This window comes from Pygoscelis adeliae, unplaced genomic scaffold (genome assembly GCF_000699105.1).
Source record: "Pygoscelis adeliae isolate BGI_AS28 unplaced genomic scaffold, ASM69910v1 Scaffold342, whole genome shotgun sequence".
In the NCBI taxonomy this organism is placed as follows: Eukaryota; Metazoa; Chordata; class Aves; order Sphenisciformes; family Spheniscidae; genus Pygoscelis; species Pygoscelis adeliae.
In genome coordinates this window covers 16,642-35,167 of record NW_008824437.1, presented here as the reverse complement: position 1 = coordinate 35,167, position 18,526 = coordinate 16,642, and the positions used below count along the sequence as shown (strand labels likewise).

The 18,526-nt window shown below is 38.5% G+C and overlaps 1 protein-coding gene across 1 annotated transcript in view; it reads right to left on the bottom strand.

Moving 5' to 3' along the window:
- Positions 1-18,526, bottom strand: part of LOC103914317 (trafficking protein particle complex subunit 9-like) — a gene marked incomplete at its 5' end in the record, with an annotated part of 462,978 nt that overhangs the window by 430,193 nt on the left and 14,259 nt on the right. Inside the window, 2 exons of the mRNA XM_009320933.1 lie at positions 4,792-4,944; positions 15,448-15,611. Coding sequence (XP_009319208.1) covers positions 4,792-4,944; positions 15,448-15,611 — 317 coding nt within the window. The remainder of the gene's footprint in view (positions 1-4,791; positions 4,945-15,447; positions 15,612-18,526) is intronic.

Here is an 18,526-nt window from a genome sequence, read left to right as displayed (position 1 = left end):
TCGGCAGGGCTGCTCTCAATCCCTTCATCCCCCAGCCTGTATTGATACTGAGGGTTGCCCCGACCCAGGTGCAGGACCTTGCACTTGGCCTTGTTAAACCTCAGGAGGTTCACACAGGCCCACTTCTCCAGCTTGTCCAGATCCCTCTGGATGGCATCCCGTCCCTCTGGCGTGTCAACCACACCACTCAGCTTGGTGTCATCTGCAAACTTGCTGAGGGTGCACTCGATCCCACTGTCTATGTCATTGATGAAGATATTAAACAGTACAGGTCCCAATACGGAACCCTGCGGGACGCCACTCATCACCAACCTCCATCTGGACATTGAACTGTTGACCACTACCCTCCGGATGCAACCATCTAACCAATTCCTCACCCACCGGACAGTCCACCCACCAAATGCACCTCTCCAGTTTAGAGAGAAGGATGTTGTGGGGGACCATGTCAAAGGCCTTACAGAGGTCCAGATAGACAAAATCTGTAGCCCTTCCCGTGTCCACTGATGTAGTCACTCCATCAGTGTGCTTTAATGGGATGCGCATTCTTCTGCAAGGATATCTGGCACGTTACTAGGCTGTATTTGCCTAAACCCAACTCCCAGCATGGAAGCCTATACAACACAGACAGAATGGCATGTTCCTGACATCACAGCTAAGACCTTACAAAACTTAATGACTGGGCAATAAAATGTCAAATAAAATTCAGTACAAATAAATGGGAAAAAAACAACCCTAAACTTACATATGAAATAGGAGGCTCCCAGCATATCATTATTGTTCAGGAGCAAGATCCTGGATGGTTCACAGATACATGAATCTATGAACTCAATGTTCAGCAATAGTCAAAAAATCAAATGACAAATTGTGCATTATTGCATTATTATAAGGACAGTAATATAAAACAAAATGAAGAGCATCATTAGGTCACTACAGAAATACATAGATTACTTTTCAAATAGTCTGTACGGGCTACCTCAAACATACAGAACTGAAAGGGTTCAAAGGGGACAACAAGGCTGATCAATGTATGTGTCCTGGTTTCAGCTGGGATAGAGTTAATTTTCTTCCCAGTAGCTGGTATGGTGCTGTGTTTTGGATTTAGTAGGAGAACAATGTGCTAACACACTGATGTTTTAGTTGTTGCTGAGTAGTGCTTACACTAGTCAAGGACTTTTCAGCTTCTCATGCCCTGCCAGCGAGAAGCTGGGAGGGGGCACAGCCAGGACAGCTGACCCAAACTGGCCAAAGGGACATTCCATACCATGTGACGTCATGCTCAGTACAGAAACTGGGGAAAGCTGGCTGGGGGGTGGCGACCGCTGCTTGGGAACTGGCTGGGCATCAGTCAGTGGGTGGTGAGCAATTGCATTGTGCATCACTTGCTTTGTATATTCTTTTATCATCATTATTATTATTATTTTCCCTTCCTTTTCTGTCCTATTAAACTGTCTTTATCTCAAACCACAAATTCTACTCTTTTTTTTCCCCGATTCTCTCCCCCATCCCACTGTGGGGGCGGGGGGAGTGAGCGAACAGCTGTGTGGTGTTTAGCTGCCTGCTGGGTTAAACCACAACAGTATGGAAGTGTTCCCATAACAGGTACAACTAAGCCAGTTAGAAATCTTCAGCCTGCGAAAGAGACCACTGTGGCAGTTGCATGGGGAAATGTATAAAATCATGAGTGTAGGTAAGATGTTTAGAAGATGTACTGTTAGCTGTTTCTTGCAATACAAGAACCAGGTAATTTCAGAAGGACACCAGTAAGTGCAAAGCTGCTAAAAGTAATTTAGCTATGATTCTTCTTGCCACAGCATGCTGTATGGTGCTGACAGAGAGAATGAAGATTTTATGAATGAGAAGCCCACTAAGGATGACTAACAATGCCTAAAACCAGAGAAACCTTACCAGGCTCTGGAAGTTCCTGAGCTACCAGGAGTTGAAGCCCAAAAGCCTAAAGCAAAGTAGCATGTATGTTCATGATTCTCCCTATATTCTCCCACGGGCATCTGCTCTTAGCCACTATCACAGCCAGGATATTGGACTAGACGGTCATTGATCTGATCCTGTACAGCCACTCACGTGTTTTTGCTTCCTTTAATCTAGAAGAACATCTAACATTTTTCCTTACGAGACAGTATACCATCAACACACAAGAATTAGATCAGCAATTTTGATTGATAACTTAGTTTACTTTCCAATTGGATAAGTGTATCATCAGAAACATCAGTAATTTATCCCTTCTGTACTATGTCCTTATTACAAACAGCGTCAAAGGAAACAAATTCAGCAGCAAATGAAAACAGATCAAAGTAACAGATGCCCTGCTAAGGGCATTACTTTTAAAAGACAGAAGTATTTTGATCATCATTGTAAATCTGGTCTGCAAAAGAAAAAGGTACCATAGCTACCATATGATTAAACTCATGTCATAGTTGCCACTGATTTTTCTAGCTCTTTACTGTTCTTCACATCAGGATCTTACCTGCCTCTTTAGAAAGTACAATATTTGTAAAGTTAAAAGCAATAGAGAAAAAGTACAGTAGCAAGTAAAAATGTCAATGTACTTAGGTTCTCTAATAATACTTTCAAAGTACACACAGTACACATACATACTATGTGTACTATGTACACATAGTACAACAAAGATACTAAAGTTCTAAAGAAACACTAACGGATTCTACTCCTTTATCGTCACTGAACGAGAAAAGGTTGAATTGCTTCCAGGCTTCAATTACCCAACCTTTCAAAGAAGCTGTAGGCAGAAATAACAAGGTAAAAATGTTATTCCGAGATATTGTTCATATGTGGTCCCATAAAAGTTAGATAGAGGTAAAAAAACAGAGGACCAAAGCCACTATCCCACAACTGTTCTATGTCAATACCAAGGAGTATGTATGTTATCTTCTTCTAAAGAATATTTTGTTTGCATGTTACTTCATCTGAAAAACTGCTGGGCAAGTGCAGCTTCAGAGTGCCTTTAAAGCTTTTTGGAGACAGGGCAAATGAAGGAAATTTTATATACATATATATATATTTGGAAGATACAAAAATGAAATCAACAGAACTGGCACTAAAGACAGTAATGTCTAGCTTTTAAAATATTGACTTTCATAATTATTTTTCAGGTTATATCAATTACATTGATCAAGTTCCTTCTCATTTCCATGCCTCTGATTTCTTTCCTACTAATGTTAATCTGTCAACAAATAAAAGCTAAGTTTCCAAAGTTCAGTTTGAATTTTGAATCAACTGGCCTATACTCTTTCCGTACAATGTAATAGATAATGTGTTGAATTATGATCTAATAAAAGTTCTTATAAAATAAGAAAGCAATAAGCCATTGGAATTTCCATGGAAAAGAGAGGTCATCTACAAGGTACATGAGGACCAAGAGTTCAGGGATCTGTAAGTAATGGAGTATCACCTGCTCCTGAAACAGTCAATTCATCCTACAGTCAGCGTCGGATCTGCTCCCCCGCCACCCAGTTCTGTGAATTTGGAGCACAAATTTGTGCTGTATGGAATTACATTTCCAATCAAGGGCATTTCTCAAAGCCTCAATTCCTTGGCAGCTGTGTTTTCACAGTAACATCAGGGTGTGGTCTTCCTCCACTATGAGCTTTTTCAAAAAGTTCTAAAGTAAACCTTAGTGAAGCAACACTGTGGGGTTTGTGCAGTTAAATCCTAAAATATTTTTATAATTTATGTATTTTACAACAGGGAAGTTTAAAAAACAAAGTCTTTTAATCTTTACTAACAATTAATATAATCTCTGTCTAAATGCATTTGCAAGATAACTCACAGAAATCAGTCCTATTCAATAAGCTATGCATGTCATTTTGTTGTATTTTTTCTTTACTGAAAATATTTCTTTTTTAAAGATTAATTATACTGATAATGCATACCTGCAACTGGATCCTGCGAAACAGTCCAAATAATAATCATACTTTTTTTTTTTAATACAGGAATATCTTGTTTTGTTAAGTTAATTCAATCAGTGTAAATATATCAGGCAATTGAAAAAATACAGAGTATAGTATTTTTCTATATATAGTATTATACATATATATAGTATATATTATATACTATATATAGTATATAGTATATATTCTATAATATATATTCTATGTAGTATTTTCTATATATTTTTCTATATACATCTCTCTCTCCAGTGAGACTGTATGTTTATTATAAAAAGGAAATCCTTAGTACAAGTATCTGGTACTTGTAATTCCAGATAATTCTAATACAAGTAACCACTGTTTGTTTGGTTTTTTATTCAAAAGAAACAATGAGTTTAAGCACATGAAACTTTCTCTACAGTACAAATATTAGGGGGATTATGCCCTACATTGCAGTATGTCACTTCTGGCAAAACTGCAGTCAGCCACAATTAAGAATTCTACAATCTGGGATAACTAAATGATCAACTTAAAGTTATTTCTCTTTAAAACCCACTGATGTTTGCAAACTATTTTTCTTTATCTTCATAAGATAAGGACACAAAGAGACACATCAGAAACACTCTGTGTCAAGAAAGATTTAAAGATAGCAGGGCAAGGTCTCATGAGGGGAAAGTTTGGTCAGACTATCATGCCCACAGTTGTCACAAAAATTCAGTCTTCAATCCACACAGCTCACTGAACAGCTGTCTTTGCATTACAGGACACAAATATGAAAATGCACAGCCACATCACACACCGTATTTTAAAATGAATGGCACAACAATTGGGTAAGTGTTTCTCAGAAGTACATACAACCCTCCTAAGCAAAAAGAAATTAGAAACTCACCATCACTGAGATCTTGCAGAAGGTTTTCTTGGCATGAAAAGTCCAGCTTCACTTTAATGTTTACAGTAAACGTTGCAATCTTTCCAGGTTTTAGAGGAAACTGGGAGAGGGTATCTTCTAGCTTCCAACTCAGGAAGTCCCCATACAGCTTCTCTGTATTAAAATAAGTAAATATTTCATGAGCATAACTCCTGTGTTAAAGAACTTTATAACAGTTATATATAAGGAAGTCTATAACAGTTTATAACTGTTGCAGAGAGCATTAACTGATTTGTCATTTTTTGTTTAAATTCCAAAATATTTACAATTAAGGCATTAAAAATTAATGTAACACTAGAAAGATATTAGAGAGGTTACTGACATTGACCTGGAAGCATGTAGATCACAAAGCTCAAAATATGAATTTAAGTGAAGACCACTACCAGAAAAAAAATATTGCACAATAGGCAGCGTTAAATATACACTTTGAATACAGCCTGAAGGGGACCTAAAAGCTCATATAGTTCTGAATCCTACAGACTTCAACTCGGAAAATGTCACACGAATGCAAAAACATTTCATCAAAATATTACACCAAAATAAATCAGTTACAATTCTGTAACATCATTATTTAGTTACTTATTGAGCAACAGAGAAGGCTAGGAAGACTATTGGCTTTCATTTTTTTGTAAAATAAAGTCCTTTGTCAAAACTGAGAGGCATAAAGTAAACAAGACCCAAACATTAAGGATGCTGCCAGACAGGATTAGTTTGTGTTAAAAGAGATTTGTTTGATAAATTATTTATCATTGGTCCATATGAGATAGGGCATCTCTCCTAAGCCTAACATGCCAGAAGATAATATGAGGAAAAAACCAGTACTTATTGTTCATCAATACATTGAGATACTTTATCCAGTTATTCAGTCTCCTTAGTACCCCAGTAACATCAAAAGATCCATCTTGAAATAAAGAGGAATAGGGGGTTAAGTCCGCTTCAGGAAGAAGGGTGAGTTAGTTATGTGTTATTTCAAGCTCTGAAGTATGCCAGAAGCTAGAGTCACGGACATTTAAGTACCGTCAGCAAAAGCAATCCAAAAAGTGATGTTTATGAACTTTACGCAAGATAAAATAATTTTTTTTTTAGAATGACAGAAAAGGTTGTTACATACTAGAATGTTACAATAACACAGTGACTTCTTCCTGAATTGATCTTACTTCAGATACTAAATAGACACAAGAAATATCTGCTAATATCTTATTTCTTTTATGCACTTCATGAATGATCCCGGGGGGGGAAATCACTTAATCTCTCAGTGCTTCACTTCTAATCCATTGTACAGGCTCTGGCTGAGGTGGAGTTAATTTTCTTCATAGCAGCCTGTATGGTGCTGTGTTTTGGATTTGTGACTAAAACAGCGTTGATAACGCACCAGCTTCTTGGTTATTGCTGCACAGTACTTGCACGGCATCACGACTTTCTCTTTTCCCGCTCTGCCTTGCCGGAAAGTAGGCCAGCAGTGGCCAAGAAGCTAGAAGGCACCACAACCAGGATAGCTGAGCCAGACTGACCAGAGGAATATTCCATGCCATAAAATGTCATTTTGTTTTGCTTTTTTCTTCCTCTTTCCTTTGCTTATTAAACAATCTTTATCTCTACCTATGAACTTTCTCACTTTTGCCCTTACGATTCTCTTCCCCATGCCGCTGGGGGAGAGGATGGGGGGAGTGAGCAAGCAACTGCGTGGAGGCTTCAGTTCTGGCCAGGGTCAACCTACCACATCCATAAATTCATTAACGTTTGCAGGACCATACGATGTTAAGCGCTGCAGAGAAGTCTATTAATACATAAAATAAACATGATGGTTTGACTGGCAGAATCCTAAAAATATATTTATTAATTTATTGTAGCAATGCATGCTATCTCCAAAGTACACTGAAGAATTCTTCTAAAGGCTCATTTAAACACCATTTGAGCACTGCTTGCATAACATGAGGACCACTGAAAGTCACACAGTTCATCTCTAATTCATACCAGGCTACTGGATTTAAGAGCAAGTTAGTGTATTGCCATTTCAGAGCCTTTCCAAAACCACCATCTAAGATCCCTGTGTGAGAAAACGGGGTGGGAAGGCTGCCTCAACAACTACAATCTAGAATTCAGGATCTTTCAAAAAAAGTAATTAGAATTCCAGTCCAAACTTTGTTGATTTGCACAGAACCAACTGCATCTAGGGAAGGAAAAAAAAAGTGAATATTTTTCCATTAACTCCTACCTAAACAATAACTGCTTTGCCTGAGAGATGTTTCTCTCCCAGACCATCAATTGTTTTCTTGTGTCTTTCCACATCAAATCAATATTATAGACTTCTTTATAAGAACAAAGATGAGGTAAAAATAAAAAATCCTCCCAATAATTGTTTCTTTAAAGTCACCTCCACCTCATCTAATGATTTAGCTGTAACCATATCACTGTTCTGATTTTCTTGTATTTTCAAGAAAAGAAGTAACTTAGCAAGTACAGCAATCTCTATACCCTTTTCCTCATAAGTAAAAACATAATATTCTAAAGGGATGTTTTTCCTCAGTGTAAGCAAAGACAAATGACATATCCCAAGCACCTCAGTGTATCTTCAGTTTAATGAACACATCGTTTCCAAAATGCGTTTTCACTAAGCAGAAGATTTATCTGAAGATATTATGAGTGAAAAGACTTTCCAAGTGAGAATAGCCCTTGCAGATACTCTCTGATTTAACAGCTGTAATTACAAGACAAGGTCTAAATGCTCAAGCTAAAAGTTAAACTGTAGAGAAAAATCTGGTTTATATTTATCTGACACTGGTTTACAGTTTAAAAATGTTTTCTTCACCTTGTTCAGTAATCACTATTACAGTGAATTATACTACGGCATGGGGCTTCAAACCTTTCAGTTCAGTGGGAAAGTCTCTTATTTGGGGCGTGTCTGCATTCAGTTGTTTCTAGACTCCAAAATTTGTGTTTAGCAAACAACTGAAGTTACAAGCAACTTTTAGTCAAGAGTTCAAATTAGTAACTTGTTTTATCATTCTACTGGATACTAAATCACTAAAATCGTAACAGATATCATATGACAGCATACCCACAATCTAACTTTGGGTTACCCTAATCCAATCTAACTCTTAACAGATTTTAAATTCTGCTTTAAAAAAAAAAAAATCCACACTGGCATTTTGCATAGAGAAACTCAAGAGAAAAACAAGTCTTTTGAGATGACAAGAAACTCAATTCCTCAATTCTTTTCAACCTTAAATTCCCAGGTAAATGTGGCTTTTTGCTATGTTTGTCATTTTCCTAATTTCATCTATTTCAAAAGATCACAAATGGTTTATTTTAATGTAAGCACATCTATAGAATTCTTTACTGAAATAATTTAACTCTTTGTTTGGGTATTTAACTTTACATGGCTATTAAAACCATTATGAGAAGCCATATCTGTTTTTACCTTCCCACCATCACAAACTCATGCTATTGTATAGAACAACACATATTAGGACTGCTACCATTTTTCTCAAAATTATTTGCTCTTAAGATAACCAGTCCACAAACAAAACCATAAAACTATCAGTTTAAGAATTACTTAAATAGGAACAAATTCAAGTTAGACTAGCAATGTGTATTTAGTATTTGGTATATTTGAACATTAATATCTCAATTGCATAGATTGCAAAGGTATAGAATTTATGAGTTATCAAGATTTTAATTTCTTTTTTCCTCTATAAAATGCTTTATATAACAACACTGTAGACAAAGACATTGGGCCTACAAGAAAGCTAGAGAGGGACTTTTTACAAGGGCATGTACTGATAGGACAAGGGGTAATGGCTTTAAACTGAAAGAGGGTAGATTTAGATTAGATATAAGGAAGAAATTCTTCACTGTGAGGGCGGTGAGGCACTGGAACAGGTTGCCCAGAGAAGCTGTGGATGCCCCATCCCTGGAAGTGTTCAAGGTCAGGTCGGATGGGGCTTTGAGCAACCTGGCCTAGTGGAAGGTGTCCCTGCCCATGACAGGGCGGTTGGAACGAGATGATCTTTAAAGGTCCCTTCCAACTCAAACCATTCTATGATTCTACGACTTCTTTCAATAACAATGGTTAAGGCTATCAGCATTAAATTTTTCTGCAAATTACATCCACTACTTGATCAGATTCATTTCCAGAGAATTAATCTTGACTAGGTTTCAAAATAATTTAGGGGAGTAATAATGTCAAAGGCAAGAAACTCAAAAGGACCTCACAAAATCGAGTAGACAAAAAGATGGACTTCGACATACATAAAGTTAAAATAATGCATCTGTGGGGAAAAAAAAATGAGCCATGCATGCTATGTTGAACTTTGAACTGGCAGTTACAACTCCAGAAAGAAACCCTACAGTCACCATTGATGGTCCTCTGGAATCATCAGCTTAGTGAACAGCAACAGAAAAAAAAAACCCAAAACAAAACAAACAAACAAAAAAAACCCCAACAACAAAACGTAGGTCATCATTAGAAAGGACACTGAGAGCAAGTCAAAGCGGGGCATTTTGCCACTGCATAAAATCTTGGTGTGCTCACATTCTAAGTGTTATTTGCAGTTCTGGTCTCTGTACTGCAAGGAGGACATACTAGAGCTAGAGACAGTCCAAAGAAGGGTAAATAAAGTGATCAAGGGGGTGGAGCGGCTGCTATGCAAGCAGAGATTAAAAATGCTGGGACCCTTCAGTTTGAACAAAAGGCTGAGTAGGGAAAGATGACTACACTTTACAAAAATTACAAGGATGGCGGATAAAGTAAATGCAGAACTGTTGCTCACTAAATTCCCTGGTATGAGAACCAGGAGCACTTGATAAAACTAGTAGGAGACCAGATTAAAACAGATACAGCACTTCTCTACCCAGCTGATAGTGAACTTCTGGAATCTGTTGCTACAGGAGGCTGCAGCAGTAAGCAGTACCAGCAGCTTCATGGATAAGTCCACAAAGGGCTACTGAAAACGAGTATTTATGTACAGCAACTACAGATGCTGAGCGAGCACAACAGAAACACCACAACGGTGGCGAGACTTGCATGCTCTCCCTAAGCAGCATCTCCTAATGTCATGTGACTCCTGAGCTAGACGGACCATCAGCCCTAGTAGGACATTTCTTGAATTCTTACGCCTTTGTCTTTCTGTGGGAGAATGGGACAGGATGGGACTGAATCCTCTATTAAGCATAGCATTATGCTCTGCAGACAGCCTCAAAATTGCAAACTGAACTTAAAAGCATTAGAGAAACCGTATGTACGTGGAATAGTGTTCTGAGCACAGCTGTGGATTCCAGACGAACAGAGATTTACAAAAAAAACGACAGGCGGATAAAAAGATGCATTTCAGCCCAGAGGTCCAGTGAGACGCTAGCAACACTACTGGTAATTTAGTTAAAACACTTGGAACGTTTAAAGGTAAAGACAAAAGGAAACAAAGTAGAAAGAAAAACATAACACACTACAGCTGAAAGGTGAAGTCTGGGTAGAACATAACCAAAACAACTGCTGATTCGCAAGCTGAGCATTTGAAAGGAAATATATATATGCAAGAGCAGTTTCCAGCTAGCACAGAAGGATCAGACCAGAGTACTCCACATCTCTGAATTTAACATGCACAAAGGTACACTGAATGCAAGTATGATCAGACACCTAAAGATAGAAATCTAATGTGCTTCAAGGCAACAAAGCGCTTCAGACTTCTACAGTAATCTGCACGTCTGATTCTTGATGCCTCACCAGCTGGAGTATATATTCCTAGCAGAATACACAGGACCTCAAAATAACTATCAGTTCTAAATGCATAGGCACAGCCATTCCTACATCTTCACTTCTCCAAATGCATGAAATTCTAGTAAAAATGAAAGCTGCTTATTTAGCACTGCAGAATATCTGCCACCTTTTTTTAAAATGAGGAACTGTGAGGTGTGCACACTAGAATTACAGGTTTAAAAGCACTAATAGTTCATCAGCTCATAGGCAGTATACTGATATTATTATTAATTTTCTTTTGAGATTGGGGAAAAACAGCCTCTTTCGAATTGAGGAGACAATCCAGAATATTTTGAATTCAAACCTGGTAGACAGAAATGAATTTGCAGGACTTGTTACGTTCTTTACAATGTAAATGTATCTAGTAGAGTTTCCTCTAGGCAATTAGCAAATATCCCTAAAAGAAGAAAAAAACCTGCTCTAAAATCATGAACCATTTGATATTTATCCTATGAGTAGAAAAAAGATTTAGTAAGAATCATACGAAATTATGAAGATCCCTGTCAGCCAGTGTGGGCAGAGTGGAAGAGATCTGAGTTCAGAAATCCAGATAGTAAAACCACAGCAGCTAGACTGGGGCTGGATTACCAGCACTCCTTGCCCTACCTTCACAAGGACATTTGGACTAACTGGAGAAAAGCCTGCCTGCATTCACAATTCTCTATGGAACATAACCCAACTCCAATTAGAAAAACACTACAGTTTTGTTTGGCAAAAAAAGGTAAATAGATCTATTCCAGGATATTCACAGTTCTTAAAGCGGGTAACCTGGACCTCAGAGTAGATTTTTCATTTGCGGTCTGGCACAGCTAAAACAGCTGAGACTGCAAGCAGATGTGTTCAAAGACCGTGGAAAGAATACAGCTAGACAGGTGAATTTATTTCTCTTTGTTTGAATTCCAGAGGTCAATCACTTCTAAGAAAGATCAGTGAGGTTTTGCTTCATCATCCAGGTTCATTCAGTGTGTGCAGGTGGTGCTCCCTACTACAGCCTAATAACCTGTGAGGCTGGTGAGAACGCCTGGCACACTCTTCTCAGTGCTTCAAGTTTGAAAACATCAGTGTCACGTCTGCCCCTGAGTGGATCAACTAGTTGGGTTATCAAAGCTTTTAGAGCGCACCCCCTAACTGAGACATTACAAGCCTCTGACAAGAGCTGACTGGAGACAAAGTATGGAAAGGCATCCCCCTTTGCACGTCATCATTCTAAAAAAAGTATTAGACCATCTGACCTGGTGAGGGACAACATGAGGTGACACAGAGTTGACCTTGACAGTATACATGTGATGTCCAACCTACAGATACCACAGCCTGGTAGACAGAGTAGTGCAATGAGACATTAAAAGACGTGACAGACATGTTTATTGTGGCAGCATGACAGTCCCTTTTGCTGATTTGCCTCAGGATCTGTTCCATAACACATGGCTGCTAAAGGACTCAAAAACCCTGTGATGTCCTTTATGAACTGCACAGGGTGAGCTGCCATTTCTGCTCATTTATCTGAGGGCCGGAGTGGAAAAGCTAAAGAGCTGCACCTGAAAGAAACAGAAGAGAGGAAGTAAGGGAAAGGCAAGTTTGAAAGCCTGATCTCCAGAAGTTCTCATTAACAAGACACCATTGAAAACAATGCCAAAGAAGTGGGCTTCCTCAAGAAAAATGACAGGCTATAGCTAACATAACGAAGAAGGGAGGTCAGGTCACTGCACTGCAACAGCTAATCCCATCCAGTAATTTCCACAAAGAAATGCAAATGGTTGCCATTTACAGCATTCATCTTTGTGCTCAAAGTTGTGGCCCCAGAAGGAGAAGGTACAGAAATGGAAGTCAGGCAGGCATGCATGCAGCAGCTGCAAAAGATTTACGAGCAACTGGCAAGACTAAAAGAACCAAAGCAAATCAGGTGAAACCAAGGATGATTGAAAGCTCTTTGTATTTGGCTGAAATTGGACAACAACATCTCATGGGCTCCCAAGTTGACAGGCAAGCTGTGGTCATGGCAGATGCAGATGCCTGACAGCTTTCAAGGAGACCTTGAGCAGTTCAAATCCCAGGCACACTTCAGCTGAGGAGTAGTAAACATCCAAGAGACAACTTCTTAATGCACTACAGATAGTTCATAATTGTCTGCATATGCTCTCAACTTGATATATAATAACAAGAGTTTGTGTTGTATCCACGTTATTTCCATGCATATAGTATATTCACTGACCAAGCTGAGCTGCTGACATGACAAATATTTAGTTCCCTGTTGATCACCAGAATCCCATGTCACATGTCACACTGTACTGTGAGTCCATCCTTATGCATTTGTATCAATTTACGAGAACTGAAATTGAAGACAGCCCATTAAAAAAGGCAAAGGTCCATCCTTTGCAAGACCTATGTGCAATCACATTTGAAATAACGTAGTTATTACATGCTTAATGTGGACCATTAGTTCTTTTGCCAGGGACAGCGTTTTTCAGCGCTTTACATTGTACCCACAGCAGACAGTCATGTAAAAAGTCATACTTATTTAAGTATGTATTTTCCTCCAATAACATGGCTCATCTCGAGCATACAGTTCCAAATACAGGGGTGCATTTCGCTTCTGTGAGACAATGCAAGAAACCGAAGACTCTGCTTGACAGGACCCTGGACAGCCTAATTTAAAGCTTTGCTTTCAAAAGAAGGTTGGATAAGACTATTTCCAGAGGTCCGTGCCCACGTAGACTTCCACGATTATATGATTCTGATACCATGGTTCTCACACTCTCAGAACAAATATCATTCAGTGCCTCTCAAAACGCACTCTCATTTCTAATTTTCCAAAATGGCAATTTAAATGTTGCATTTTTTTGAGTATGCATATTTGTAAGTTATTCATCAGAAATTTTCCTTTTTCTGATAAAGACAATTATTATCATGCTTAATAACATCTAAGAGACTGTCAAATACACAAAGAGGGTTCATGATAAAAAATTTCTATAGAGAAAGAAAATGAAGGATGAAGTAAAATTAAAGTTTTACTGAACTCATAGCTGAATGTATCGACTTTTCTCCTTTTTCCCCACTGTTATTAACAAAAGTTGTAACTGAGAGATTATGATGGTTTTAAAGTTGACAAGAGTCCCTTTTTCAAAATTTTGAACCAATTAACTGTGTAATGTTATGTACTAAGAGTCTGATTAACATCTGATTCAGAGTCCCATATATTCCACCATTGTCGTGGTTTAACCTCAGTCGGCAGCTAAGCACCCCGCAGCCGCTCGCTCACTCCCCCCCACTCCGGTGGGATGGGGGAGAGAATTGGAAAAGCGTGAGAAAAATTCGTGGGTTGAGATAAAAACAGTTTAATAATTGAAATAAAATGATAATAATAATATGATAATAGTAACAATAATAATACACAAAGCAAGTGATGCACAGTACAATTGCTCACCACCCGCAGACTGATGCCCAGCCAGTCTCCGAGCAGCGGCCCCCCCCTGGGCCAGCTTTCCCCAGTTTATGTACTGAGCATGACGTCACATGGTATGGAATGTCCCTTTGGCCAGTTTGGCTGTGCCCCCTCCCAGCTTCTTGTGCACCTCCAGCCTTCTCAGTTGGTAGAACATGGAAAACTAAAAAGTCCTTGGCTAGTGTAAGCACTACCTAGCAATAACTAAAACATCGGTGCATTATCAACTTTGTTCTCATCCTAAATCCAAAACACAGCACTGTACCAGCTGCTAGGAAGGAAATTAACTCTAACCCAGCCGAAACCAGGACAACCATTTAATACATTTCATTACATAAACGTCACCATTTAATGTGTGCGCTGTATTTGGTCTTTCCGTTACATACATACAGCACCTAGCACAGTAGGAGCACGTTGGAATTACTGAAATAAGAACAGTAAGTCATCATATGTTTCAGCTTCTAAAATTATTCTTGGTAACAAGTCTCAGACAGAAAATCTATTCTTAGATGACTGGCAACTCCTATTCTCTCAGGTTGCAGAGAAGAGGATACTCTGTTGGAAAAAAAATCACGAGCTCGAATACTGAAATGAACAAAAATCACTAGGTATCACACTGCATTTTAATATTCCGGCACTGACAGAATAAAACCTGCAATAAAATAAGGTATTTCTATTGTAAGTAAAGATTATCTTGCTTGTCATCTACAGTTCTTCTGGTAATGTCATTTTCATAATGATGCCCCAGAGGACAAACCAAAAATGATAAAACACATAACAAAACAAAAACAAGATTCACCTATCAGATGACTTTTTAATACTACTATGTACAGAGCATTTTAGGAGAAATAACTGGAAGCAGGAGATGTACTGTACTTCTTCCATACCTTCAATTATTCTTTTAACTCACAATAGCTTATTTTATTTATTGCCTCATTTTTTAAAGTCTTTTATCCCATTTTTTTCTTATTGCTCACTGAGTGAGACAGAGATAGGCTTATTTACTTCCACTCCCTCAAGTAGGACATTACTGCTAATGGTTATTTATTTAATTAACTAATCAGTTTATTTAGACATAAGGAGAAAATAATTTAGACCCAAGATTCTTGCTTTTTACTAGTTATTGCCTCAGGATTTTTTTTTTCCAAGTAACATAAAAATGAAATCTAGATTTCCAAAAAGCAGGTGACCCTTTGACACACAGATGGTTCTACAATTTCCTCCATTTTCTTTCTACATTTTTGTACATTCTCTTTCATTTCTATATTCCTACAACAAAATCAAACTGAATGATTCCAGTTCCTTAACAGGGATTATGACATTTATTCTAACCGGACCTAAAAGAAGTATAACACAACTAGTTCCCCTTTTATCAGAGAAAAAGTGATCATTATTATTTCTAAATATAAATCAGCATACACACCTTTAGTGTTGACTGTTTTCGCTGTGACCTCTAGTTTCTCCAATGGTTCTGTTCCAATATTTTCTAACTTAATGATAAGCTGTTGGGTCTCTCCATTGTAAAGCTGGACAGACACATTAGTGGAGATTTCATCCCCCGAAGAAGGCTGAAGTGTATGAGCAGACCTACAAAATGTGACACACAGACAAACAAAATATCATGATAAACATGTTAAAAGCCTGTCCAAGTTACTATATTCTATTAACTGTTCTTTGAAGACTCAGAAGCTACTGCTCTGCAATCCTGAAGATAATAGATATCATTTTCCATTCTCATTTTAGCCAGGGTCATTTTTTATAACCATTGAGGATAAACATTCATATTTAATGCATAAGACAAGTCAGATTTCAAACAATATAAAATATGTATTCCTAACTGTGAAAGCTTGTTAAAAATTGCTGCAAAAACCGTAAGAAAGGGAAAAGAGCAAAAAAGCAAGAGCAGGTCATTAGAATGAATAAACTTGAAAAAAGCGGTATCTGATCCACGAAGTGTTTGAACACTAGGGTTGAGTAACAATGAGTATCAAGAGCTGAATGTAAAACACAAATAATAAAAAATAAAATTGAGGAGAATAAGAAGTTGAGTGCTACATAGGATTACCAGGGTGAGAGTCCTCTGCAAGATCCTGAAGTCCATACTGCTCTCTGATCAGCCCATAAAAATTACAAAAGTGTGAATGAAGTAAACTGGTAGAAGAAACCTCAGAAAAGATGAAACCTTTGCACTCACAAGTGAGGATACGTTATCTTACATTGTTAGGCATTCCCAAACTCCACCAACATATGATATACGCGGAATTAGGACAGAAACGCCTTTAATGACACATAAGCAGCACTAACTGTTTTACACAGCTGTTCACCCAGAAACTGCTTTCTTAAGGGATCATAAACAGTATCTGAAAGACGAGGTAAGATATACTTAGTAGAGCAATATATTGTAAAAATAACGTAAAGTTGAAACAAAAATTATTGTACGAGTTTTATGTGCCAGAGAAAATGCATGGGAATCTAAAACTTCAGAAACATGAGAATTTATTTAAATTAGTATCAAGCATTTCATTTTAAAGTAACAAATGTGTCAAACCAGTCAATTATTGAAATAGCAGATATGCACAGTGCTATGACAACACATCATGGATAAAGGAGAATTGAGCAGTAATGTTGACCTTTGCTGGGAAGAAGTAATACGGGAGTTCAGAGAATGCAGTTTTAGTGGACAGCAGAGGGCATAAACCTCATGGGAGAGGATCCTGGAAGAAACTCACATTGTGAAAGGTGAAACAGTGAATGCAAACGAACTCTTTAGAACGTGAATAAGGGAAGAAGGATTGCAGAACAAGACAGATGGGCAGAGGTTCAATTTCTGACTGTATTTTTCATGCTAATGCAAAGTAGTCAAAAGGGATCAAGGACACAAGGGCAAAAGCTACTGAGATTAATGACCAATAAATCTGTTGGGAAACCCAGGTTCAGTAACTTCTTTTGGCAGGTATTTCTGCTATCCTTCCTTTCTATCCTATCCTTCCTTAGCACAAGATAAGCAGCCTCCACAAACAAGAGCAGATTTTAGTCTTCCAGAATGCATCTATGACAACAAGTAATTAAAACACGTATTTTTTTATCATTTAAAATTTACTGTCATGTATTGTTATCATTGCAGCACTCAGAAATTTGGGCATTTGGAGTGACAGGACAGAAGAAATTTATTTTCTCCCCTCATATTTAGACAAAAGCATAAAGGAATTGCATACTAACAAACCGAACAAATGGTACTTTCAACTACTGTATAAATGCACATCTGAAACCTGAGCCCAAGCTAATTCAGCTTACACACCCTTTTCTGTAATACAGCTTCTTAAATTAAAAACTATCTCAATCCTTGTTTAAGTACTGCGTAGCCACCAGCTTTGTTCTGAACTTGCAAGATCTCAGGACTGAGGCTTGCCATGAGGATATTGGTAGATGAAAAATTAGATATGAGCCGGCAATGTGCGCTTGCAGCCAAGAAAGCCAATCGTATCCTGGGCTGCATCAAAAGAACTGTGGCCAGCAGGTCGAGGGAGGGGATTCTGCCCCTCTACTCCACTCTGGTGAGACCCCACCTGGAGTACTGCGTCCAGCTCTGGAGCCCTCAGCACAGGGAAGACATAGACCTGTTGGAGCGGGTCCAGAAGAGGGCCACAAAAATGGTCAGAGGGCTGGAACACCTCCCTTATGAAGAAAGGCTGAGAGAGTTGGGGTTGTTTGGCCTAGAGAAGAGAAGGCTCCAGGGAGACCTTACTGCAGCCTTTCAGTACTTAAAGGGGGCTTACAAGAAAGACGGAGAGACACATTTTAGCAGAGCCTGTAGTGACAGGACAAGGGGCAACAGTTTTAAACTGAAAGAGAGTAGATTTAGATTGGACAATTTAGTAAGAAATTTTTTATGATGAGGGTGGTGAGACACTGGAACAGGTTGCCCAGAGAAGCTGTGGATGCCCCATCATTGGCAGCATTCAAGGTTAGGTCGGATGGGGCTTCGAGCAACCTGATCTAGTGGAAGATGTCCCTGCCCGTGGGTTTGACTTTGGCAGCAATTTTTCTTCTGACCTGGTGGCTACGCCTATTGCTTTATTTCTGCTACCTCTGTTTGGTACAACCATAGTTTCATATAGATAGTAGTAACAAGCAGGTGTACTAGGTCGAATGAGATATTTATGACAAATACAGTGAGAGAAACACAAGTCTGGTATGATAGCAGAGGCATTGTGAAGTGGAGACACAGGATTCAGTGGAGAGGACTACTGGCGTGGGATGGTAAGAGATGGGGCACACGCTTAGCATCAGAGACCCCACACCTATTCACTAACAGTCAAAGAAATGCAGACCTGGAGCTGGACAAAAAGAGCTTTCAGGGGTAACAAAGAAAACAAGAATCTAACATACAAAAAAAGCACCACATATATTAAATTCAGTTGTAACGTGGAGCTTGAGTGAAAAAAAACCCAAGGCATAAAAATGTGTCAGCAAACAAAAATGGCCTCAAGTGTTTTCTAGAG